At 38.9% G+C, this 25,720-nt stretch overlaps 3 protein-coding genes across 3 annotated transcripts in view; 2 read left to right on the top strand and 1 right to left on the bottom strand.

Annotated features, from left to right (window-relative positions):
- Positions 1–25,439, bottom strand: part of nav1b (neuron navigator 1b) — a 163,859-nt gene extending 138,420 nt beyond the window's left edge. Inside the window, exons 1-3 of the mRNA XM_041782722.1 lie at positions 25,340–25,439; positions 25,039–25,115; positions 14,304–14,414 (exon numbers count right to left, since the gene is read on the bottom strand). The gene's annotated coding sequence lies outside the window, so the exon portion shown is untranslated. The remainder of the gene's footprint in view (positions 1–14,303; positions 14,415–25,038; positions 25,116–25,339) is intronic.
- On the top strand, positions 73–10,176 carry LOC121506817 (cysteine and glycine-rich protein 1-like). Its single transcript, XM_041782729.1, has 7 exons — positions 73–96; positions 1,798–1,918; positions 2,779–2,889; positions 6,469–6,637; positions 6,924–7,053; positions 7,171–7,264; positions 9,499–10,176. Exons 1-7 carry the CDS (start codon positions 88–90, stop codon positions 9,573–9,575), a joined length of 711 nt encoding a protein of 236 aa, XP_041638663.1. The 5' UTR covers positions 73–87; the 3' UTR covers positions 9,576–10,176.
- Positions 19,187–23,657, top strand: LOC121507322 (troponin I, slow skeletal muscle-like). The gene is made up of 6 exons (XM_041783602.1): positions 19,187–19,211; positions 19,870–19,958; positions 20,250–20,381; positions 20,527–20,616; positions 22,990–23,166; positions 23,553–23,657. Exons 1-6 carry the CDS (start codon positions 19,187–19,189, stop codon positions 23,655–23,657), a joined length of 618 nt encoding a protein of 205 aa, XP_041639536.1.
- Positions 25,440–25,720: the final 281 nt, after the last annotated feature.

The following is a 25,720-nucleotide window of genomic DNA, read 5'->3' as shown; positions in this document are numbered from 1 at the left end:
AGAAAAAAAGAAAAACAACGTCCTTGAACAAGTGAGGAGGAAAGACGGCTGCAGCGCCGGCCAAGCAGAGCATCACCAGGGGGCCTGATGTTATCGGTAAGCTTTGGACTGAAAGAGATTCGCAAATGAGAAATCAGCATTAAAAGCATGTTTTGGATAATTTAGAGAACACGCTGTGGTGATTTATCTCAACCAGACATGGGGAAACATTAAGACTCCTTTGCAGACCACATATATGCAAGTCAAGTATTCAGTATCACTTTTGCTCTGTTTTGGCTCCAACTGAGGGGAATAAATAGCAGTTAATATTAAAAACTTTTATCATGTTCACTAGCTTTCCTATTATGTCTGTCTGTATGTTTGAATAAGCTAATAAGAATTCTGAGGTAAAAGAACAATAAGAAAGACACTGATATAGCCTGTGATGTCAGATGACATTAACATTATCATTTGATTAATTTTTGAGATTATTATCAAATGTATAAATCAAATAAACTCGTGCCCACTAAGTCTGCCCGGAATCTGGGTGTCATGATTGATGACCAGCTAACCTTCAAGGTTCATGTGGCCTTGATCACTCATTCCAGCTGATTTGTCCTCTACAACATCAAGAGGATCAGACCCTACCTGACAGAACATGCAACACAGCTCCTGGTACAGGCTCTTGTAATATCACTCACTGACTGAACTCATTACTGGCAGGCCTCCCTGCATTCACAAAAACCTCTGCAGAACGCAGCAGCACGTCTGGTCTTCAACCAACCCAAGACAGCATGTTACTCCTCCTACTCTCTCTCTACACTGGCTTCCAGTAGCAGCTCACATCCTGTTTGCCTGGAATCCCTCATCCAGGTCTACACTCCTTCTCGCCTGCTATGCTCAGCTAGAGAAAGGCCCCTGGTACTTTCTGCACTAGCCTGACTCTTCTCCTCTGTTTAGAGATGTTTATACCCTTTATTCCTTCTCAATACGTTTCCGATACCAAGGTGTTGTGAATCAGAGGATACCAAGTCCTGATCCGATACCAGTGTGAACTTTCTGGACTGACTGTGCAGACTAGCAAATTATTTTAGACCTATATTTGACTCAGAACATGGCTCAACATATAGAATCATAATGTACACCGTGACCCTAAAGTTGTTTTTCTGCTGATTACTGAGTTATACTCCTATATATTTAAATAATATTATAAGCATATTAAAAACATCTGCTCAATGACACTGCAACATTTTTACTTGTATCAAGGACAGGTGGTTCTGTTTCCACCTCCTGTTGGCTGCGGTGAGTGTACAGTCTGTCTTCTTTAGAGATTCAGCTTTGTCTGTGGTGCTCTCTCTCAATGGCAGTGCTCACTGACAAATATATCTCTTACAGGTGTTAGTTCTAGTTATCAGCTCCCAGGTCAAGACCTTAAAAATGTGAAACTCTCCTTTGAAGTATTAAACAAAGAGTACAAGAGACTGACTTCTTCATGTTCACTGATGTTTTGTCCTTTGTTACTGAAGTCCACTTTGCTCAGAGCTGTTGTCTCTTCTCCTCACCAGGGGTCACTAACCTTTAGAAGTACCTTAAACTCAACAGTGCAAACAACTTTACAGACAAGTCATCTTACCATCCATGTGGTGCTTTTAACCTTTCATTACGACGTCCTTACAATCGCACAGTATCTATTCAATAAAGCAGATTACATTTCCTGTCTCACTGTCCATCAAACACCACTCCATCTGTGTCTCTTCATTTTTTTCTTCCTCTGTCTGTCTCTGCGTCCTGACTCCTCCTCCTCCTCCCTGTGTTCAGCCCAGTGGCCTCTCAGCCTCCCTCTGCTGCTACTCCTCATCAGACCAGAGTCTCTTCACAACTCCATCTCTTCATAGGACTGAGAGACCACAGAGAGGACCGGCCTATCACCTCAGACCAGGTAGGAGTGTTCAGGTTGATCAGAGAAAGTATTAAGCTAAATATTATAAGCCCTTATAATCTTAGAGTTTATACAGATTTGTAAACTTTACTTTATTAATTGAAAAAGTTTGTCTGGTCAAATGAAGAGGAATGCAACATTTTTGTCAGAATTTAGGACTTAAGATTTAGAGATCATGCTTATTTGACTAAAGTAACTATAAAGCGGTGATGTTTTGGCAAAGAGGCCTTCCTTTTGTCTTGAATGAAGTGGGTTTATTCCTCAAACATGTGTCTTTAGACTCAATATGAAAAGAATCAGATGAGGAGTAAGTGCAAAAAGCTTGCAACAAACGACAAAGAACACCAGACTATTCAGCTTTTAAAACTATGCTGAACTATCCAAAACTAGGTTTTTAAATAATTTTCTTAAACATCATTTTTGGAATAAAGCGTAGGTCATTTGTCTGAGGTCAAGGCTGTTAAAAATGTGTGATTACAAAATGACATGCAGGGAATTTCCTGTTTATTCACTGATGAATCGGATTGCAGACTTTGGTGTGGATGATGACTCTTGAACATCATCGCCATTTAAAGACATTTCATTCTTAAACTGATGTCATTTTATCAGTAGGAGGTGGTTTTGGTGTCAGCAGGTCATTTTGCATTTTACAGCCAGGCATGAAAGTCTACCTGTGCACCCAAACAAGCAGTGAAAGCAGCAGAGCAACACAGCAAACTGTTCCCTCTCCTTTTATAGATATAGTTGCCTCTAGCCTCAAGTGCAGATGTTCTCCGTCTGCTTTATGTACCACAGAAGAGAGGTGTTGTGTATACAGTGAATGAAAAATATACACACAAAGCTCTCCCGTACGCTCGCAGGAATGCCTTTTGGAGGAGGAAACAAGTGCGGCTGCTGCCAGAAAACGGTCTACTTTGCTGAGGAAGTGCAATGCGAGGGGAAAAGCTGGCATAAATCTTGCTTTCGGTGCAGTGAGTATTTAACTTCCCAGGTAATCTGCTTTATTCTTCCTCTCACTACCAGAGCGTGAACCACACTGAAATCACAAGAAGCGCCGGGGAGGAATGAGAAGTATTTGGCATCAGGGGATGAAAGTGATCGTCTGCAGGTTTTCACTCAGATAGCTCTGTCCTTATTTGGATTCAGTGGAAGCATGTGACAAAGGATTGGTCTTCCTTATATGGCAGAGGAGGATACACACACTCTCCCTTCCTCCAGTAGTATTTATCTGAGCCAGATTAGTATGTGGTGGATTTACCATATTCTTCTTTGAAATGTCACTCATAGTTTACGGCAATGTCACAGAAAGACATCTGTGAAAACTGTCACAAGCAGAGAGATTTTTATATGACTGGCTGGAGATGCGTGCAAGCTTAAGAGAAAGATACAAGTCATATTTATACAGCACTGGTGATTTAAAAGAGAATTATGTTTATGGGCTATTTATGGGTCTCTGCACAATGACTTTGTTTTCCTTTATCTTGTCTTTACAGATGGCAATTTTTTATTTTTCATTCAACTTAATTTACCCTTTTTGGGCTGAGGACTGTTAATCTCTAAATCCTATTTTGACCTATCTTGTGCTGCAGATTTCAGGTGTAAAAGCAGACAAACAAAGCCATTCAAAATGACATTAACTAAAGGTAAAAGATATTGATGATTAGATACCAGACCATTTTCTTGAAAACATAATTAAAATTGGTTAAAATGTCAAAAAAGTGGTGGATAAGGTGGTGAAATGGAGTATAAATGTAGCAGAAATGGGATAGAAATGTTAAAAATTAGCTAAAAGTGGCAAAAAAGCAAAAAGATGCAAAACAGGGCACAAAAAGTGGTAAAAGGGGATTAAGAAGCAGCAGAAATAGGTTAAAATGTGTGGAAAATTTGTTAAAATAGGATTTAAAAGTAGGAAAAAATGGTTTAAACTTGCAAAAATTGGCCTAACAAAAATTAAAATGTTGATAAAATAGGCAAAAATGAGCATAAAAAGTGGTAAAAAGGAGTTAATAGTGGCAATAATGGGTCAACAGAGGCAAGAATAGGTGGAAAGTGTCCAGAATTGTTTAGAGTTGGCAAAAAAGGCATTTGACAAAAATGGAATTAGAGTGCAAAAATTTGTTAAAATTGACCAAAATTGGTGGGAAAAAAAGTGATGAAAATGGGCTAGAATTGGGTAAAATTGGTTTAAAGTGGCAAATCTGGGTAAAAAAAAAAGTAGTAAGAGCGTTAAAAAGAGGCAAAAATAAATGTAGAAATTCATGAAAGGTGGCAAATAATAGTAAGAAAATTGGGCAGGAAATATCATTTTAAATTTATGTAGATTTTTAAGGCATCTGGGGACTCCTTCCTTGTGTCTCGCGACCGCCAATGGGGTCCCAACCCCCATGTTGAGAAGTAATGGGGACTGGTTAACATCCTGAACCCCTTTAACATCATGGTGACTTAAAAGAGGACAGTAGAACAGATCAGCTAAGCTCAGCTAAAGTAATGTGCAGCTCGGCTCCTGGCCTCTTTTGGTTTCTTATTTTGCCAAAGAAATGTCAAGGGCGTGACGGTTTTATGTGAATCAGCTTTGGTTAGTGCTCTAAACAGAGATGCTCTGATTGATCAGCGACCAATCACCTTAGAATCCTTTTTATTAGCAAAACATGATTGGTGAATTGGAAGTAATGCTTAGAGTCACTGATGTGCTAACCTGTGGTAAATTCTCTGGTGTCTGTGGCTGACAGAAGCACTGTGTATGCGGTGTAATTATATCATCAACTTGAAGCAGCGGAGTAAGACCCCTGGAACTCTAAATCCTGTTCGTCAAAAAAAAAAAAAATCCAATTTTGAAAATCCTTGTTAAAATGAACAGAATAAAAAGCAATTAGCTGACCAAACAAGGTGACCAAACTTTACATTATGATGTGTAAAAAGTCATGATGGTATGACGACTTTTAGAGGAAATTACATTAACATCTAACCTGACACACCAGATAGACTGTTTCATATCTCCATTGCATGTATATATTTCACACTGGGAAGGTCAGGACTTTCCAAAATTTCTCGAAAGGTGATAGGATGAATATTCTGTCACATTTACTACAGGCCAATCAGAGAGAAAAGACAGAATGAGGTAGTAGACATGAGCAGCTACAATAAGTAATGTGAGCTCGGTAGGCAGGCGCTGTCCTAGTTTACCAGCTTGTTGGTGGATCAAACTCATGCTGAGGCCAGTCTAAAAAAGTCTAAAAACATGTCATTCACCAAGAAAAGCAAACTTGTGCCAAAGCAGGTTGGAAGAAGTCCAAGAAAACCTTCAGTACTGTTCTTTGCCATTTTGTTCATAAAAAGGCCCAAATCTAATAGAACTGTTGTAGTTTAGCTACATTCAAGCTAATTGCTACACCAGTGGCAGCCATCGCTACCAGCTTGCAGTACAACTAAACCTCGCTCATAGCTACCAATTTGTTCTCCTCAAATGACCCTGATTGGCCAGGTCTGTCAGACTTAGCCAATTCAGGTTGGAGCTTTACAAGATGGCTCACCCTGATGACAGACATGAAATCTGGTCAATCCATTGGCTTTGCAAGGTTTAAAATGTCGTTATGATGTGTTAAAATGTACCTTAAGAACAGGAAGTGTAGGAAATGCAAATGAGTTTATATTCTAAGACATAACTTCTTATCCTATTTGCATTCTTTAGCGTAAACAGTTAGCCTAAGCTAACTGAACAGGCATATGGGTTACTGTCTAAATCTGATTAAGAAAAAGACTAAGTTAAATAATCATCACATTGTGTAATTTATTTGTCCAACAGGTTACTTGTTGCTCCTTGCGAGGTTTTTGTTCTTCTCTGTTGAACAAAGTATGTAAAAGCATCTGGTTGACTGAATAAGGATGACCTTTGCGCTCTAATTACTGGGTTATGCTGCCACCTGCTAAAAAGCTATGTCGACCAAGGACTAAACCAGCAGCTATTAAAGTACAAAATATCAATCAGTATCAGCAGATCTAACTCACTGATGATTAGTAGCAGCTTTACTTGGGATGCACCGCCTTAACTTCTGTGTTGGCCTTAACGGTAACTGGCAAATAATCGATAGCCGATGTTTATCTGTTGTGTAAATCAATTTAAAGCGGGAAACTTGCAAACCTAACTTCTCATTCACAGAGTGTTTTTTTATTGAACTGGATAAAGTCACTGATCAGGCAAACTCTGATCAGCTCTCATGATCTAACATGAGAGAAGATGTTGGCAGTGTGGGAGTCTTGCACATAGCAAAAAATAAAAAATTGGTGCTGGAATCAATTAAAGGGTGATTTTTAAAATAGGTGAGTTTTGCCCTGATTTTCACAATAGGTCCAGCTCAAATCAGGTGTACATAGGCATTTTCCTTGCTTAAAGAAATGAGATCAGCTCTTTTCTGCTCAAAATCAGTATTCACATGTATCTACTATCAATATTTGAGATTGGCTTTTTAGCCTAATACTGTAAAAAAAATCAGTATCAGTAAAGGAATTACTTGTGTTTCTAACTGCCTTTGTTTTCCCTCTCTTGCTGTAAGTGGTGTGTAAGAAGAACTTGGACAGCACAACAGTCGCCGTTCATGTGGATGAGATCTACTGCAAATCATGCTACGGCAAGAAATACGGCCCAAAAGGCTACGGTTATGGAGGTGGGGCCGGCACTCTGAGTATGGACACAGGAGAGGGACTGGGAATCAAGCCTGAAGTGTGAGAAAAACCCTACATTCATCTTGTTCTTTAACTATCTGGAGCAGCACTCAGCCTTTTTATATGATTCTTGTTACATGTTATGTTTTTATTAAGTTGATTATGAGGGAAAAATGTGCAAAAACAAAAACTACTTTTCAAATGCTGCATGAACTTTCATCTCGGGAATGAGATAAAACACATAGTATCTAGTAGCATCTGCTGCTGTTATTGTGACAACTGTCTGCCTTGAAGAAAAAGAAAGCTCTCTCTGCCTGAAGAAAAACAAAAGTCTTTTTCCTGACAGACATGCCCCTCATCGCCCCACAACAAACCCCAACGCCTCAAAGTTTGCCCAGAAACCAGGGGACTCTGAAGTTTGTCCTCGATGTGGGAAAACTGTGTACGCAGCAGAGAAGGTCATCGGAGGAGGAAATGTAAGACAGATTTTAGAGTACTGTAACTGAGTTTAAAATGCTTCTTTTGATTTAAGCTGATTTCTGACGTGTTTGTATATTTTTCAAACATAAACCAACTCTCTGCTCTCTCACCAGTCCTGGCATAAAGGCTGCTTCCGCTGTGCCAAGTGTGGCAAAGGTCTCGAGTCCACGACTCTGGCCGATAAAGACGGAGAGATCTTCTGTAAAGGTCAGTTTAATTTCACTAGAGATTAAATGATTGGCTGATGATTTAATTCCCTAAAGGGCAGAAAATAAAAATAGAACAACTACTTGGACTAGCAAAAATACCAAATATTCAGTTTAGCCAAATTCTAGAACATGTGTCCTTGGTATTTTCTTTCTCTTATGGGAAAAAATCTGAAAAATGTTCCACAAATTCATTAAGGTTGCCTTATAAAGATGCTCATAAATGAAATGTTTCACTATTTGCTGTACTGAAGAATAAATCAATGACACAAAAATATTTGCTGTCCTTAAATTACACATGACCTAATTTATCAAGTATAATGACATAAAAAGTACTTTTGTGATAACAAGAGTAAGTGAAATACATTTATGATGTTAGCAGTTCATCCTTCACTGGTACTTTAAATCTCAGTCTGGAGAGCAGAACCAGAGACCCTAAAGTACTGAAGACAGGACCAACAGGTCAACAGCTCATCTGACTTTCTGGCATTTAGCCCTATTTCTATTTGAACAGGGCCTGATCTGGTTTAAATAGGCTGGCATGCATCCAATACACTCTTTGGGAAATCCATAACTTGAAGGGGAACATATCCAGAAAAAAATCATGTATAATATTTCTGCACATACATTTGGGTGTCCTGAGTCTTGACCCATCCAGCCACAAAATGTGCAATAAGCCAACCCAGTCCTCCGCTCGTATCTGAGAACATAAAACTTCACGGTCCATTTAGAATCTGCACTCTGTCACATCACAATGACCGTCATAATAACACACACCTCTCAGCTGGTATCTCCGCCCACAGCCATGGCAGCACAGCTATGCTCGTGTCAAAATAACCCTGGGAAAGAAAAAGGTGGGGTGAGAAAGAGCTCATCTGGATTTAAAGAGACACACAACAACTGCTCAGAGAAAGGCTTTTTGGAGCTGATTTACTCAGGGTCAAAAACCTCCTTTGGTGCTTGATCCACATCGTATTTGACCAAAGCACTGCACTGATGTTTCATTTAGACCATAGGGGACTGTTATAAAAGGCTGAAAATGGGTATATGTCATCTTTAATGTGAAGAACCAGCATAAAATTGGGATATTTTGCATGGCGACTTTGTATTGATTCCTGTCTACCAAGTATTGTTTTTTTTTTTTAACAAATAAATTGCTAATATGAATTTAAGACTATGATACTGGAAAATCAATTGCTTTTTCTGTCCACTTGATGATACTGTGCCACCCTTTGTCCAATGAGGTTGGCACAGGTGAGTCATAAAGCAGGAGAAAGTTAGTAGACAAATATGGCATCACCAGGGAAAGGATGTTAGGAATGCAAGCAGGGCACGAGCGAGATGGGCATGAGACGTAGCGTCTGCAAGGAGCGCTGCATGAAAATGTAATACTGCGAGAATACAACAAACATGAGGGCAAGGCGAATGCTAGATCAGCTACACAGTATATATCGCTATATATGGTATTGCATTACTCAGTATGTTGCAAAATGTCTAAAATCCCAGTGATATCAAATTGTGACCTAAGTATTGTGATAATATCATATCATGGGGCCATTAGTGATTTCCACCCCTACAAATTAAGCAAGCGAAGACAACTCCAAGAAAATCCTCTTGTGTAAAAGCATGAGACCGTCTTCACATGTGGATGAAGTGTTCAGCCACTAACAGTACAGACTGATTTAATGCAAAAGTGATATTCAGTGAGTTTATTTAAAGGTACTGTATTTTCAAGTCAAGAAATGGAATTGTCTTCCATATCACATAAGTTTGCATGCCACATCCCTTACAATTACAATTACTGTGGTAGAGTTCCCACCACTGTTGGCAAAAAGTATTTTTTTCACTGTAAGCACAGAGACTGTTTGCTCTGCAGCATTTGCATTTAACTCTTTGGCATTTTGTGTTTTATTGACTCATTTGCACAGGTTTAGAGGGTGCAAAATAGAAAAAACCACTCAATTTTTAGCCTAAAATAATATATATTCCTGGTACTTTAATGATAAGTATATAATGATCATTAGTGCCTTTGCACACAAACTACATCACCCCTGCACAAGTCAGGGCTCTAGTTGGGCACCCTAGTCAAAAAAATGCTTGCTTGCTGGTGCCTTATGCTACTTCGTTTACATGGTGGGCAACCACCCCCAAAAAATGGTTGAGGAAATACTGTATTAGTGTGTGTAGCTATAGTCTGTATATTGTATTTCTAAGTCTCTATAATGTCATCCACAGGCTGCTATGCAAAGCACTTTGGTCCCAAAGGTTGTGGCTTCGGTCAGGGGGCAGGAGCCCTGGCTTACTCGCAGTAAGGCCTGGAGGCTCGACCCACCTTTGACTGACCTCCACGCTCTGATATCGTCACCTCCAGGATGCTTCAGTCGATATCTCGCCTTTTTACGCTGCCCTTTCTCTCTAGCTGAAGGCAAAGAGAAATGAAAGATGCACATCTTTTAGACAAACTCACTGAGTAGATTTTGCTCTGAATGTTGCATTTGATTTGATTCTGTTTTTTTGATGTCCTGCTTTTTGACTGGTGAATAAACAAAATGCTGAAGATTTACAGCATAATGACCTCTAACTATGTGTTCAAAGATGAACATTATGTCAGAGTTTACAATGCTGGCTTTAGAGGAAAACAAAAATGTAATATAAAGAGACGTTTGCACAGCTGATTAAAAAAAAAATGTGACAAATGCTGAGTTTGAATAACATCTGAATCTATTTCTGTACAAGCAAGAACAAAATAAAACCATAATTTTTCAAGACTGACAGCTTAGAATAAACAGCCTCACATCCTCCTGCTGTTACACTCAAGATAAAGCCTGTTTTCTGCCTTACCTGTCAAGTTTTGTACAGATTTTTTAAGAAATGCTTCATTTCTGACACACAAAATAAATATCAGGAAAAACATACAAGAAAAAAAATTAAATATTTCTCTTTATTCCTTCAAAAAGGGCTTCACACAGTTGTCTTTCTCTCCTTGTCTCTGGTCTGATGAAATCAGTGTTTATATGTGTATGTGGGTGTGTTGTTATTCCTTCCAATTACCATCAAACAGAGGAAAAAGCCAGCTGTTGTGGTGAACAACGGAGCTGCAGTGCTCAGCCCCGTCACCGCCTGTGCCAGAGAGCTGGCACTCTGTCCGGAGAACCAGGCAGCTGTGACGGCGGTGGGGGCTGTTTAGGGTGCAGCTGTTTGTTTTGGCACTGAACATAAAATGTGTGAGCCTCATCAACAGTCAAACTAGAGCTCAAATCCAGCCAAAGATGAAGGTATTAAACTTGGATCTGATCAGGAGCCTTCACATGTTTAGGGTAATAGAAAATAATTGGGATGAAATGTGTTTGATCTTCAACCTTGTACATCTTAAAATGGATTTACTAAATGCTTGCTCTGAATATCCTGATTTAAGAATGACAATAACATGACTGTATCATTTAAGGCTTTCCTGCCTCCACCAGAGGGCTCTGAGGTAGAGCTTAGATCAGGCCCAAATATCAGCCCCACTCTACCCAAGCCCATATACATTTTCTCTGAGCCTGAGTCTCACTAACAGTTTTTATGGACCTGAGAATGGTTCAAACCCAACATTTTTTATAAGCTGGCTGTTATATTCAAGTTTTCACTACAGTTCAGTTGTTTGAATGACAGAAATCTGTTCAGATGAGATCTTTATGAGTGCAGCACAGAAGCATCTATTACAGACATGGCATATTGAGTGTTTACAATAAGAAGAGTAGGGAGGATGAGGAGGGGGTGTGCAGATATCATTAAGCACTGAATGTACGGAGCTTTTTGGAGATCATCAGTATGTCAACAGACGGTTAAAGTCCTCACTCATCCCCCACTTCACTATTTCCTTGTGTACTGGCAGCATGGTAACCTTGCAAAGCAGATGGATACGCCTGTTTCCTTGTTTCTCACTGGCGAATCCATCTTGCAAGCTCCTGTCTGAACCGTTTAGACCCAGTTCGAAAGTGACAGGACCAATCAGCGACAAGGGGCAGCACCCTCAGGGGCGGGGGAGTCAAAAGTAAAGCAAAAGCAAAGTAAGCAAGCAGCAACAAGAGGCCGGTGCAATTATGGCGGAAGAGTATAGCATGGATGCTGCAAAAGCGCCAATTTTATTAGAACTTGACATTTCTTTGTTAAAGAAGAACAAAGAACAACAGTGACTTGTTTTCTTTTCAAAAAAGAGAAAAGTCATGTACTGATATGTCTATAGTCACCAAGGTTCGCATTATTCATCGCACCTCGTTTGCGGTTACGTCACATGCTTTGTTGCTCTGATTGGCCCGTAAGGATGTGACAGACAGAACATTCATCCAATCACACTCCTAGTTTTTTCAAAGGCTCTGCCCTTTGTCAAATGCTTAGTATTGAAGGTTTTCTGGTGTGTCAGGTTGGCAGCATGGAGCAGGCTGGAAGCACCACTTTTTAGTAGCTTTTCTCCCTCGTTAAATCATCAAGAAAGAAACCTGCAATGTTTAGTAAATATACCACTTGTATAGTAGTTTTATTGAAAAGAGTTCTCAAATTAAGAAACATGCCCAGCAGAGCAGGGTAGCATAAAATCATAATATGTGCAGCAGGTCTGCAAAAAGTTTAAAAATCTTGGGTAAAATATTGTTTTGCTGTCGAGCCTGAAAAGATGTCTTTGACTATTCTCAAGCCTGACCAAGCTTTGGCCCAAGGGGGATCCTGATCTAATCAAGTTTCAAGTCAAGTTAGGCTACTCTTGTGCTCTGGTAGAGAATTTAGCCTTTAACTTGAGGGTGTCAACTCTAGAAATCAATCAAATCACAGATAGTGCTGTACAAGAAATGCCACCACATGCATAAAGGACCCTTCATCTAGAAAATCACTACAGTTTTTGATTGTAAATCAAACCCTATAATTAATGCAACTGTATATGATAACAAAGAGGACAGGGCTCACTGAACAAGTCATGTTACTACTTTTGTTACAGTATAAAAATTTCAACATTTACTCTTAAATGTATCAGAATACTCATCTGAATGACACAGATCTACACAGTTCAGCTGCAGTCAACTTTTAAATTCTTCTTATATGGTATAGATCCTAAAACATTAGACATTAAAGCAGCAGGGGTGTGTGGAAACTACTGTATGGTAAATAATCCTGTGGCATCTCTACATATGAGTCAGTGTTTCCTAGAGACAGTCCAGCAAACACACACAGTGCTCAGTTAATCCTGCTTCCATATATACTGAGGGATTATAATCAGCTGCTGTGAGCCAACAGTCTGGATCTCTGAGTCCTAAATCAAATCAGCATCAGAGACTTTAAAGTCCTGACTCAGCAGGAGAGAAAGAGCAGTGAAGGCAGGATTTCAGCTACCACACCAGGCAAATTCAATTATTTCATACATGACTCATTCAGTCTTGGAGGGGAATAAGATCCAGCTGTAGTTTCCCATCATTTATCTGACTTTAAACCATGAACAGTATGATTTTTTTAATAAACTGGTGTGTTGGTGGCCCAGCAGGTCACAGAGACAGAGAGCTGTGGAGGTCGACAGCTCACCAGTTATCCCACTGAGTCGCCGACTGCCTCACTGTCAGCAGGAGACAATGAGGAGGACACTTTTACACAAATCTGACACGAGGCCAGCATGCAGAGCATAAACACTGTTTTTAATTAAATGTCTATGTCAGCAGTCGTGACACCAAATATAAGCTTAACTGGTTTAACTACAGTGTTTAAAAGGATCCATAGCTGCCTTAAAAGGAACCCTGCATGATCAGACAAGTTCATCTTGTTGGATAGATATTTGTATCTCTCAAATGTATACTGAATTAAAAATATCCCAAATGTCTGCATTTTGAGTAAATGTGAGCTCATAAACTCACCAGGAGGCCGCCATGTTTTGGTCCACGCTGGCACTGGACCAAACTTGGCTGGTCACCATTCCTATGCAGTAACCGCTGTTTCAGACTGGCAGCCAGTGTTAGGGCTGCATCTCAGAAATGCTGCAAGTTTCAGGCATGGAGTATTTAATACTTTGAGGTCTCTTTTATTTTTTTATCTGCACCACAAGCGGCTATCTGTCCATCTAGACAGGAAAATGATAAATACAGAGCCACATTTACCTTGTTGTAGCAAATATTTATGTCAACATTGGTAAAATATGTTTGAAATCTGTTTTTTGATGAACCAGATGAAGGCCACAAGCTGAAATGCATCTGTTGAATAAAGTTGTTCCACAAACTTCTACTCTTTATGAAGCTTTCTGTTTCCACACAGTTCAGGTAAAGATAAACACAAAACGAAAGCACTTCCGGTTTGCGCTTTTCAAAGTAATAGCTCACTTTAGCATTTCTTTGGAGAAACTCATGTACATACTGCTTTTATTTTGAAAATCTCCCTGAACCCAGTCACTTGTAGGGAGGTTTATTGAGTTAAAACTTAGGAGGAATGACAGAGCTTTGACAGCAGGGAGACAATGCCAACACACAGAAAACTTGTGTCTGGTATGAAAGCTGTTATGGCAGCAACAGCTGCAAGTAGAAAAAATGTCAGAAAAATGGTTAATATATAGCAACGATGAGGAGCGCTGCGGCTCTGTGACGTCACATTACCAACATGGACCAAAATATGGCAGCCTCCTGGTGAGTTTATGAGCTCAAATGTACTCAAAATGTACATATCTGGGATATTTAGTGAGTTTTCTTAGTTCAATATACATTTGAGAGATACAAATATCTATCCAACAAGATGAACTTGTCTGATCATGCAGGGTTCCTTTTAACAGACAAGAAAAACAAAGTGCACCACACAGATGCCCGTATGCACAATGCCAATATTCTCAAATCTATTTAAGCTGATATCAATATAAAAATGGTGGTTCATAGCTGAGAATTATTTTTCTGCCATTGCATAACCTCATGCCATGCCAGAAATAAAATTCTCTTCTCATTTATATCATCCGATACTTAGACAGAGGAGTGCTCAAAGATTTCTATATAAAGGTGATGTCTGTCTGTGAATCTCATCCCTTCAGCTGCTTTGTTTACCTTGAGATAAAGGCTGCTGTGTCATTAAGTCGTGTTTCTATCCTTGTGACCGCCTCTCCATCTGGACTTCTAACTTTGAACCTCCGCTGCACACGCCGAAGACAATTCAATCTGAAACACAAACACAAACCAGACACAGGAGCTTCTGAGGATTCATTTAAAGACTCGTTGTCCTTGAGTGAGTGATATTATCACTCCAGTGTGTTTTTGCATGAGCAGACACTTTTATCTGTGTTTATGCTTGGATGCAGAAGAGGGCACACAAACACTAAATATGTTTGCAAGAATCAAAGAGTGGCAGCCTCACATGGTGCAGCCCTTTGTTTATGTGAAGGCTTTAGTCTAATGTATAGTGGAAACTGCATTACAGCTCTAAAACCACGGCTTAGAATCGACTGCTGCTATTAGCCTAATCAGGCCAAAGGGGCCCTGCAGTCTCAGGGGGACGGAGTACGCCTCTAACATCACTGTTGGCAGGCAGAAAAGAAATCAGAAAGACAGTAAAGAGTAAGGGAGGACATCCTAGGGTGATTCTTCTTTAGGGTTGACAATCATTTGGGTTTTCTAACACCAGCACTAAAGGTTACCTTTAAAATAGTGCCTAAACACTGCCTAAATTCAAAATCAGAATCAGCTTTATTGGCTGAGGACGCTTATGCAACAAGGAATTTGACTGTTGTTAGCTTTGCTCTCAGTGTGCAGGAATTAAAAATGAAATAAAACTAAAAATATTCATAATTTAATGTTAAACGTGTATGCTGTTATGTATTTTAGCTTGTAAATACAAGTCTATGTGCATTAATGGTGTGGTTGCAAGGTTTACAAACGGTAAAAGAATGCTGAATGGACATGATCAGATACAGAGTAAAATTTATTGATACTCTTAAATTAAATATAATGGTTGGTGACATGTTTGAAAGGCAGCTTTGAACCTTAAATTGAGCCATATACTAGCACTGTACCTAGAAAGACACCATTTACAATTAATATAATAAAAAAAACCTAACCCAAATAAAATAAATTGCATTTTCTTTTTACTATTCCACCATCTACTCACAATTTAATATTCCACAGACTTATTATTGTGTTTTTGATTCAAGCAGGATTTCTAAATTACATGTGAACTTGTTTAATGGTCTGATTAAAAACACACCATTCAATTTCTCAAAGCTGGACAAATAACCAAAAATAATTTGGTTGGAGATGGATTTACTCCAGCATATATACATCTCAGTTGGGCCAAACTGACTCACAACAGTGGAGTTTAAACTGGAAGTTGAATGGCATGAATGCTAAGCATGGACATTGTTATATCAAATTTTCAAGGAGTTAAAATTAAGCCAAACTTAATCTGCCAAATATTGTGTTTGTTATAATAACTAATGATTTATCGCTTGGTTTTTGAGAAATACATTAGACAAGGACCTCAAAAAATAACTGCACATCAAATCCAAATCACAATATTGGGGGAAAAAATTGCAATTAGATTATTTTCCCAAATTGTTCAGCCCTAGTGTTATGAGTGTTAAGGGTATTCTTTCCTTAATTGAACAATTCTACAAGATACAAGTGTAATGAAACAATAAGAACCTCAGTGTAGAATGAAATGCAATACTTTAGGTGGGTATGGTTTTCAAAATAGTTTGTCTATTTCATACGACCAGTTTGTAGGAGAGGGATAAACCTAGAATTACATTTCTGTAGCATAATGCTGCCAATGTATGTGTGCAATTTGGTCATTGTTTGTTCATTCTTGGTTTAGAGCAGCAAATTTCTCACATTAAAATGTGAATATCTGGCTCCAGTGATCCACTAAGTGTACTACCAAAGTCAAAACCTCAATATACTGTTGTATTAATGTTTTATCTCATCCCTAGTAACAAACTGTTTGGTGATGGCTACTTCATTTTTTTAATGAAATTAACATGACCCTAAAATTTCCATTAGAGCTTTGGTTATCAGTAAGACAGAACAAAGCTGGCGTGTAATTGTAGAGATGATCCTATCACAAGTTTTAAATAGTTGGAGTGTGTAAAATAAAAATAAAAAACAGATTAACAGCTGAGTAAACCGCTGAGGTGAAAGTGGATGAGGATGCTGTTGATCCCGTCCTGGCACACAGAAAAGTTCACACACATTACAACAAAGAAGCAGAGAGCCGAGATCTGTCAACACAACCAGACAATCACAGTCAGAACTATCATGAGACCAGCCCCTCTCAGAGTCTCTGTGAGTTTCTATTTCAGTCTCTGTGATAGAGGAGGGACAGAGGAGAGCAGGAGGTAATATTCTGCTGGGCTCTTTTCTCCATCACTTTGTGTTTGCCTGCATCCACAGCATCAACACAGAGAGGTAAGGCCATTGATCTCTGATACACTACAGCTATAGTGAAACCACTGCAATAGTGTTTGTAGAATCAGTTTTGATCTAAAAACTTAACTTTGGATTATACTTTGGATATTTATAGTTTTTGATTTTGAAATAAAGCATAGAAAGAAACTATTACTTTTATTCGTCACTAATTTTCTACTGATTATTTTCTTGATTTATCACCAAACAGTTAAAAAATCAAATAGTCTGTGGCTATATAGTTAAATGTAAAAAAAATCTAAATTCATCAGTCCACAATCCACTGATACTCAGCTTTTAACCAAAGAATCTACTTATCATTCAAGTCATTATTTCAGTTCTAATTTACTATAAAAGTTTTGAGACATTTTATCTAGTAATATTTTAATTTTGGGTCAATCAATACAGTGAAAACAAAAATCATACACCAAAGTATTTGCAGTCATATTCTGCAGAAATATCTAAAATTTACTGTATGTTGTAAGAAATCTAGAAAGTCAAGCTTAAATTTGTGTATGTTTTACATACACATATCTTATCATAATACACATTTTTAAATCAACCCTCAGCTTCAATTTTTCCAACATTTAAAGCCTGATAGAATTGTATTTCTTGGTAAACTTTAGAGAGAAGCAAGCAATTTAAGTTTTTACAACTCATTCAATCAACCTGTACTCATACTTGAGAAATCATTAATTAGGTTACTCTTACTTAAAATGATGTCGAGTCATACAGAAGTTATCATGACCAGAAGAGAGATTTATGAGAGGGCATTAAAGTGACAAAGCTGGGGAGAAAAAATGCTACAAAAGGGAAATAAGCAAGAGATTTATTAAAACCAAGTTGCAGCCAGAAGAAATGACTACTTGTAAAAGTTTACATCCCCCAAGCTTTGCACATCCCATTATTCTCGCCTTTATTATTGGCCAGGTGCTTGCTAAACTCAGCAGGGTGTCCTTAAAAGTTTCAGCCCTTCCTGTTCTGGGAATTGGGGAGCTGGTTTATATTTGTGTCTTTTTATCCGTTGGAAAAGAGGGGGTGAAGGAAGGAAGGAAATGTTATCTGTCATGTTGGGGCCCTGCAGGCTTCTCTCTGTCTGCCAGCACTTTGCCCTCTGACAGAGGAGTGTGTTATCAACACTGAGAGGTGACAGCCTGAGTCTGTGCAGCAAGCCTCTCTGCTGGACCGTCTCATGTATTGTAATACATGACTGGGCAGGATAGAGTGAAGAAAACTAACAGAGGCTGGGCATGGATGGAGTCATGTCCTTTTGTTATGTCAGATATTACGGCTCACAGTTTTGCTGCTTATACAGATATTGATAATCTATGAGTGAGGTTAGTTGATAATGATAGTTATTGTAGTGTATTTTGATATACCAGCTGGCTTAGTCGTCAGTCTACTTAGCTTTGTAGTGTACTGAGGCCTCCAACAGGTGGCAGTGTAACCTGATAAAAGGAGCATGAAGTCATCTTTATTCAGTCAGCAACTTGCTTCTACTATTCTGTTTAAAAGAGTAGTACAAAAAGCTTCCAAAGCCTAAATAAAATAGCTGCCAAAATTAACACTGCTGTGAAGTTTTAATTAACACTGGGAAGGATATGTTTTGAGAATGCCTCCACACAAATGATGCCCCTTCAGGGATTTCCCTGCCTATTGACACGACAAAGCCAAGCCAAACATGGCTTCACTGTAAAAGAGTGTAGGTACTAGGGCTGGGCAATTAATCGCAAATTAGATCAAATCACAATTTGGCCTGCTGCAATTTTCAAATTGCAGAAGTTGCATTATTTCTTTAACTTGAAATGTGTCAAAATACCAGTTTGATAAATTATTTTTTTGCAGCGGCAGGGACTTTATGCACGTGATGCAAACATTCATGAGTCAAATTTTTTATAATGGTTTACAAAAATCCTCCTTTTTGTGTTTTATGTATGTTTTTCTTAATCAAAATGAGTGACATAAAAATGATAATGCTCTTACACAAAGCAAATCAAATCACATTTGCTATATGAGAAAAAATAGTAAGCTCATTCTATCTAAAACTGATGAAGCCTAGCATTACTTCACGAAAGTCATACCCCAGCTGCAATCAGCTGGTAGCCAGCCTCACCTCCCCCACCCCAGCCGCCTCCTTTATAGCTTAAAGCTGGTTGCACCCCCATATTCAGATTCATACTCCTATGGATTAATTGTTTAGGAAATAATTTCATTGTTGTCAATACACATGGTCTTATTTATGGAATTATTGATTGCTTGAATTTGATGAAAAATACATAAGATTAACCAAAGACTGTCCTGCATGTACTCCAGACCTGTGTCCCTTGAGAATGTGTGGTGCATTATAAGCTTAAAATACACCAACAGAAACCCCACACCGACAAATTAACAAAAGGTGTGCATTAAGCAAGAGTGGGAAAGAATTCCTCTCGCAATACTCCGAGACTCAGTGTCATCAGTCCCCAGATACTTGTCAGACAAAAAGATGATGTAACACAGTGGTAAACATGCTGTTATCCCAACATTTTTGGAACATGTTGCTGGCATCAAAACTCAAGAGTCTGTGTACATAAGAAAAAATCAAGTTTGAACTCTAAATTTGTCACCAACATAAGTTGAAAAGGATTTGCATGTCTGTATTCTGTTTCCAGACCCATTTTACAGCATCCCAACTTTTTGGGAAATTAGCTTGTATTTAAAATAAAATGAAGGAAAGAAAAGATCAGAAATGATTCAAGTCTTTACAAGATCATAGATATCTATAAATAGTGTTTATTTCCATTGTTGTAACATTACACAGCCCACTGTGAGAGGCATGCCTCCATAGTCGCGTTAAAAGGGAAACTAGAGTTAAGACCCTCGGTGGCACTAGACCCAAGTGGTCCCCACGGCTGAGCACTTCAGAGGCAAAAAGCTTTTTATTTTTGTCTTCCAGGGGGAATCCAAATAGCCAGGATGCCTGAGAAAGCGTGAGTGTATTGTGTTTCTGTTATTGTTTCCATTTCCAAATCACAGTGTCAATCCCATCCAGCTAATTAGAGTCATGTTTAGAACCAGATGGAGTATTACACAGACACTATAGAATTACAGTTCATAGAACTAGAAACTGAATTCTAACACTTTATTTCTGTGTCTGCTGTTCTCCTTTTGTCTGTTCTACCCACAGGCCTGAGGTAGGATTTCAGAAGAGTGAACTTCATTTAAGATTGGCTGGTAGAAATCGCCACACTGATTATTCATACATTCATCCTTTTTCTTTTTCAGAGGAAATCTAAAATCTCAGCCTCCCGTAAACTCATGCTGAAGGTGAGTCTAGCTTCCACAGGCATTATCTTAGATTACATTTGAATAGTACAATACAGTGTAATAAACACACAGACTTAAATCACCTTTCTGATGCTCTGTTTAAACATCAGCACATCATCTTGACCGTGCCTATCTTTTTGCCTAAATACACTGGTTAAACTGGTTAATGCCATGTGACTGGCTGATGTTGCTTCTCTTCTCTTACTTCAATACAATCATGAGAGCAAAGGTTGTTCTATTCTTTTCCATTTCTATTAAAGCAGTTTATTCTTTTATCTTTATTTTTCTTAGAGCTTAATGGTTGCTAAGGCCAAGGAGGAGCTGGAGCAGGAGATGGTGGAAAAAGAGGAGCAGAAGGCAAAGTACCTAGAAGAAAAATCCCCTCCAATACAGACCAGCGGCATGTCCTTAGAACAGCTACGGGTATACTGTTTCTACTTTTACTGTAAAGAAGTTCACATCTGCTGCAAAAGTTTTTTATAATACCTGAAACAATGTTGTTCAAGAACTACCATCTGACTCTGAAGGTGAGAAAGCAAACATGCACTCCTCTCTTTATTCTTTATAGACGTTATGTGAGGAGCTGCACGCCAAAATCGACGTAGTGGATGAGGAGCGGTACAACATTGAAGCCAAAGTCATGCACAACACCAGGGAGGTAAATCACCAATTTGTGAAAAATAACAATTGAAACAAACGAATAAGCAGATTCACACTTCAAAGTTGTACCAGTAAGTCCAACAAGTGTCCCATTTTAAGGCGGGACACATACTTGCAGCTAAACCTTGGGTTTTGCATTTGCATACGTATCCAGCTACATTATGAGCATCCTTGTAAATATACTTGCTGATAACCAACATGTGTTACCAGGGGATACCTCCAGAGGGCACACAAGAGACCTCAGACTGTATACAACTACCTGATGTGCAGGATGTAAACTAAAAATATGGCAACACTTTCTCAAGTTACTACAATGTTGATTTTGGGAGCAGATCTAAACAAATAACAATGGTCAGAGCACACTGTCTCCTTCTTTTCAACATTTTCCACAAAGTGTGGCCATAATAGTCCCGTTGTTAAGGTTTATTTAGTGACCATATAAACTGGTGACTTCTAGTCAACTGCATTATCAGGTGTCATTGCTACAGCAGCCTTTAAAAATGGAGTGTCCAAGCAAATGCCTAGTGTGTAGTTTGTCATTATAGATATATCTGATAAAAAACTAAACTAATTCAAATGCAGCAACCAATTCACTTGACTAAAAAGTCACCAGTTAACAGAGTCACTTGTTTGACAGATCATTAATCTTATTTCTTTTAGATTCACAGGTTTAACCGTAAGTTAAGTTTAATTTTTACTAGCAAGTCTGACAGACATGTTTTTCACTGTGTGGTTTTAACATGAGTCTTTTCGATGTGGTAAATTATGCTGATGTGCACACTGTATCTTTTGTGTGTGTTGTGTTAATTTTTCAAGATGTGCACAGCTGAGGAGCCAAACAGTGTTTTTGAAACAGCATTGTAATACGAACCCAATATACATGTCATGTGACTGCTATCATTGCTATAGATCAGAGCAGCGCAATGTTCCTTCCTGCTTTCCAATGTGACCACGCCCCCATTTGGGGGAAAGCAGGCCTTCAGATTAAATGGCAGTAGGTAGCCATTTTGTTGTGTTTTGCGCCTTAATAAATTTCAAAGCCATGATTTAAGGCATGTTTTGTTATTCTCAAATGACAAAAGAGTGTCAAAGAAGAGTTTGGTGTCGTTTGGCTGAAGCTAGAGAGGAGTAAAGCAGGCTAATGTTGGACCGGTGCTGTGTTCTCAATGACTTTAAGCTAGCGATTGCTTTGTGACAGCAGGAGCTGTAGTCTGTCTGCCTGCTAACAGCTTTTTTACACATTCACTAACTTATTAACCACAAGTTAAGATCCAACACACATCAGGTATGTGATGTCGGTTTATGACATCTCCAGTCACAAGATGGGACTGTTTGTCTAGTTTGACGAGGGAGCCTGAACACACCCTCATGTACAGCTATAATTTCATATTGTTACAGTGCAAGTATTTTTTCATAAATGTCCTTTATTATATGCTTACCTGACTGGCCATTAGATTTTGGCTCTCCATAATCGTTTAACAGTATGGTTGTCATATTTTAAGCTTTTAAATCCTAATCCTAATCGTTCCATTTACTGCCATTCATTTTTAGGGATTTTTTTTCCCCAGAAAGAGGAGGAGCTGGCATTGTTTGGGCAAAGTACCAGGATGGGTTGCTCTGGTCTATACGGTCTGGATGAGCACAGTCAAAAACCTTGAACAAAATAATCTAGCATTGGTGACACTTCGGGATGCAGTCTCTCTGATTATGTTTGACAAGCGCTTTGGAGAAACCCTGTTTTTATTTATAAAACAGCTTTAGTTGCAGTTTGCTAAGTAGGCTAATACATCTAAATTATCTTTAAAAAAATATCTTGAAACCTCAAACAGAAAAAATAATTGCTGGTGTTTTGCTTGTTTGACTTTCACTGGCAGTGCTTGCATCCTTTATGATACTGCCAAAGAAAATTTACTTTAAAGCACTTAAAACTTTTGAACAGACACTGCTAGAGGCAGCCCTTATGTATGTTAATTCTAGTCAACAATTATGAATCATTAGAGACAGTTTTTTTTCTACTGGGGTCAAATGAATCACTGTAATCAACTAGTACCCTGACTCAGTGTTTCCTTACCATTTTCCTTGGAGCCCCTAAGAAAAGCTGAAGATTGATAAAACACTATAAAAAGATCTATGCATGTTTTTCTTACCAAAAGACCTTTGCATAAACTACTTAATAACTGCTTTATCATGGCTTTGGCAACCTCAGAGCAGACAAAGCCCCCCCCCCCATGCTCTAACTGACATAGTTATCAGTACTCAGCTTTACTGTATCACAATCAAATCATAAAAAAAACAACAGAATTTAGCCTAAAATGAAAAAATACTACAACAGGACATCTTTGTAAACTCCCTCTCCCTTCTTTCCTCTCAGATCAAAGATCTGAACATCAAGGTTCTGGACCTGAGAGGGAAGTTCAAGAGACCAAACCTGAGGAGGGTGAGGGTCTCTGCTGATGCCATCCTGCGCTCCCTGCTGGGCTCCAAACACAAAGTATCTCTGGATCTGAGAGCTAATCTCAAATCAGTCAAGAAGGAAGACACAGAGAAGGTGAGTTCAAAAAAGTGTTACTAGGCTGTGAAAATGTTTTTATCCAAGAGAGAAAACAAAACTGGAGATGTGGCAGAGATGATTTCCATGGGGGCGGTTTATGAGTGCACTTAAAGTCTTAGCAAGAGCAACTGAGAAACACTGAAGTGCTAAACTGTTTAATCTGCTCTCTGGGCTTGCTAAAACAAACACAACACTGCTAAAAGCTGATTTGACATTGTGTTTAACAAAGACTCTCAAGAGGGCTTCAGTTGTTAGAGAAAAGCTCACGCTAAAGAGAATAAAAACGGCATAATTGTAGACTTTGCATATTTATTGCATTTAAGTGCTCAGGGGATTTCAAGTCCATCATCTCACTGATGAGGTTTAAAACTATCTGTGTGCAGGAGAAGACGGTGGAGGTGAGCGACTGGAGGAAGAATGTGGAGGCCATGTCAGGAATGGAGGGTCGGAAGAAGATGTTTGACGCAGCAAAGGGCCAAAACCAGTGAAGAGATGTTACTGAATAAAAGTTGGCCTTTTTAGTTCATGTCGGGTATCATCACTTGCAAACCAAGGAGCAAAAATAACGCTCTAAACAAAGTACACAACCCTCCAATACTTTACATCATTACATAACACTTGCTAGTATCTATGTTAAGAAAAATTCTCCTTTACACACATTTTGTTTGATTTGTTTGATTCTCACTGTAATAAAGCTGCACATGTCAAATTTTTCTGGATGTTAACTTGACCTATTTGTTATTTATTTGTTTACAAAGTTGTAGGGAGATTTTTTTCATGCAAATTTTGTTTTATTTATTATAACTGCAGATGTACAAACACATAGCTGAGGAAAGACTGTGAAAGATGGTGAAAGCGTTGGGTTTTTTAGTGCATCTTTCTCTACTACACAACTGTTCCAGTCTAAGTAAAGATGGCAATTACAAGTGTAGACATTCCTGACAGGGGTGGGTGCATGGATTGTGAAAAAAGAGCAGGAACAAAACAGATGTCTGACCTAATAAATTTAGTGATCCCCAATACCAATACCAATGTTTTAATCATCACCTCTTTTGGTGAAACACTCCCACTATGCCTACATTATCTGTTTGACTATGAAGGACTGTTGCAAGGCACAGATCTGGAGAGGGCTATAAAAATTCTTCTCCATGTGGGCTTTCATGTGCTCTGGACTGAGGAGAGACTCTAGCTACTCTGCCATATAGTCCAGATCAGTAGAGGGCTGTAGTGATGGTTGTCCTTCTGGAACTTTGTCCCATCTCCACACAGGAGCTCAGTCAGAGTGGCCATTGGGTTCTTGGTCACCTTTCTTACCAAGGCCCTTCTCCCCAGAATGCTCAGTTTGGCCAGGTGACCGGCTCCTAGAGGAGTACTGGCTGTGTCAGCCTTCTTCCACTTAAGATTATAGAGGTCACTGTGCTCTTGGGAACCTTCAGTGCAACAGGATTTTCTGTTGCCTTCCCCAGATCTTTGCTTTGCAACAATCCTGTCTTTGAGCTGTACAGGCAGTTCCTCTGACTTCATGGGTTGGTTTTTGCTCCGATATGCATTGTCAGCTATGAGGGCTTTAAACAGAGATGTGTGTGCCTTTTCCAAATCATGCCCAACTAATTTAATTTACAACAGGTGGACTCAAACAAGGTGTAGAAACATCTCCCAAAGGGTCTGAATACTAATGTCAATGTGAGATTTCAAGCTTTTATTCTTAAAAGATTAGCAAAAAATTCTGTTTTCACATCGTCATGATGGGACACTGAGTGTACATTAATAAGAATAAAATGTTTTTTTTCACTGTAGTATCAGGCTGCAGCATAGCAAAAATAGGAAAAGTGAAGGGGGTCTGAATACTTTTTGAATGCACTGTATTACCTTGAATAGAGTCAAAATCAGTCAACCAATCAAGCATCCATTAAAAAATAGCCATGTCCAGATTAGATACCCCAAATCTGCAACACATGTAAAAAAAAAAAAAAATCATGAAAATAGACAACTATCCCAGCCAAAAAAATTAAACAGGTCAAAAGGTTGTTTAACTGGAATTAAACACAAGCCTGTATTTAAGTATTTTACTTAGTCATAGTAAAAGCATACAAAGCACATACAGTAGTATGAATGGTATGCATCAATACAGCATGCAAGGACAACGTTAGCTAGCATAAGCAGCACATACCTGTAATAGTAGTCCAGTGATGAAGCATCCTGGCGAGGGATAAATCCGTCAGACAAGTCTTTCTGCGCATGACAGCAGGACCCAAACACCTGCTAGATGCTCTTTTGATGGTAGAAATCGCTTTCGCGCCCAAGGTCCGATTCTGTCCCTTAACAGCGTCTTTTTTTATCAGTCCCTTTAACTTAAACACGAAACGTTGCTTGACCTGAGCAGCAGAGGTCATCAGTGGGCGGGGCTTCTGCGTTTAAAAGCACGCGTCCCTGTGAAGGTGCGTTCGATCTATTCTAAAACAAGTAGACTAGACCAGCCTTTCTCAACCGTGTGTCCTCTGGCATCAGCAGGGTTGCCTTTAAATTGCTTTATATGCAACCAAGAATTGCC

This window comes from Cheilinus undulatus, linkage group 3 (genome assembly GCF_018320785.1).
Source record: "Cheilinus undulatus linkage group 3, ASM1832078v1, whole genome shotgun sequence".
Taxonomy (NCBI): domain Eukaryota; kingdom Metazoa; phylum Chordata; class Actinopteri; order Labriformes; family Labridae; genus Cheilinus; species Cheilinus undulatus.
Note: the sequence above shows the minus strand (reverse complement) of the source record. Positions and strands in the feature narration are given on the sequence as shown.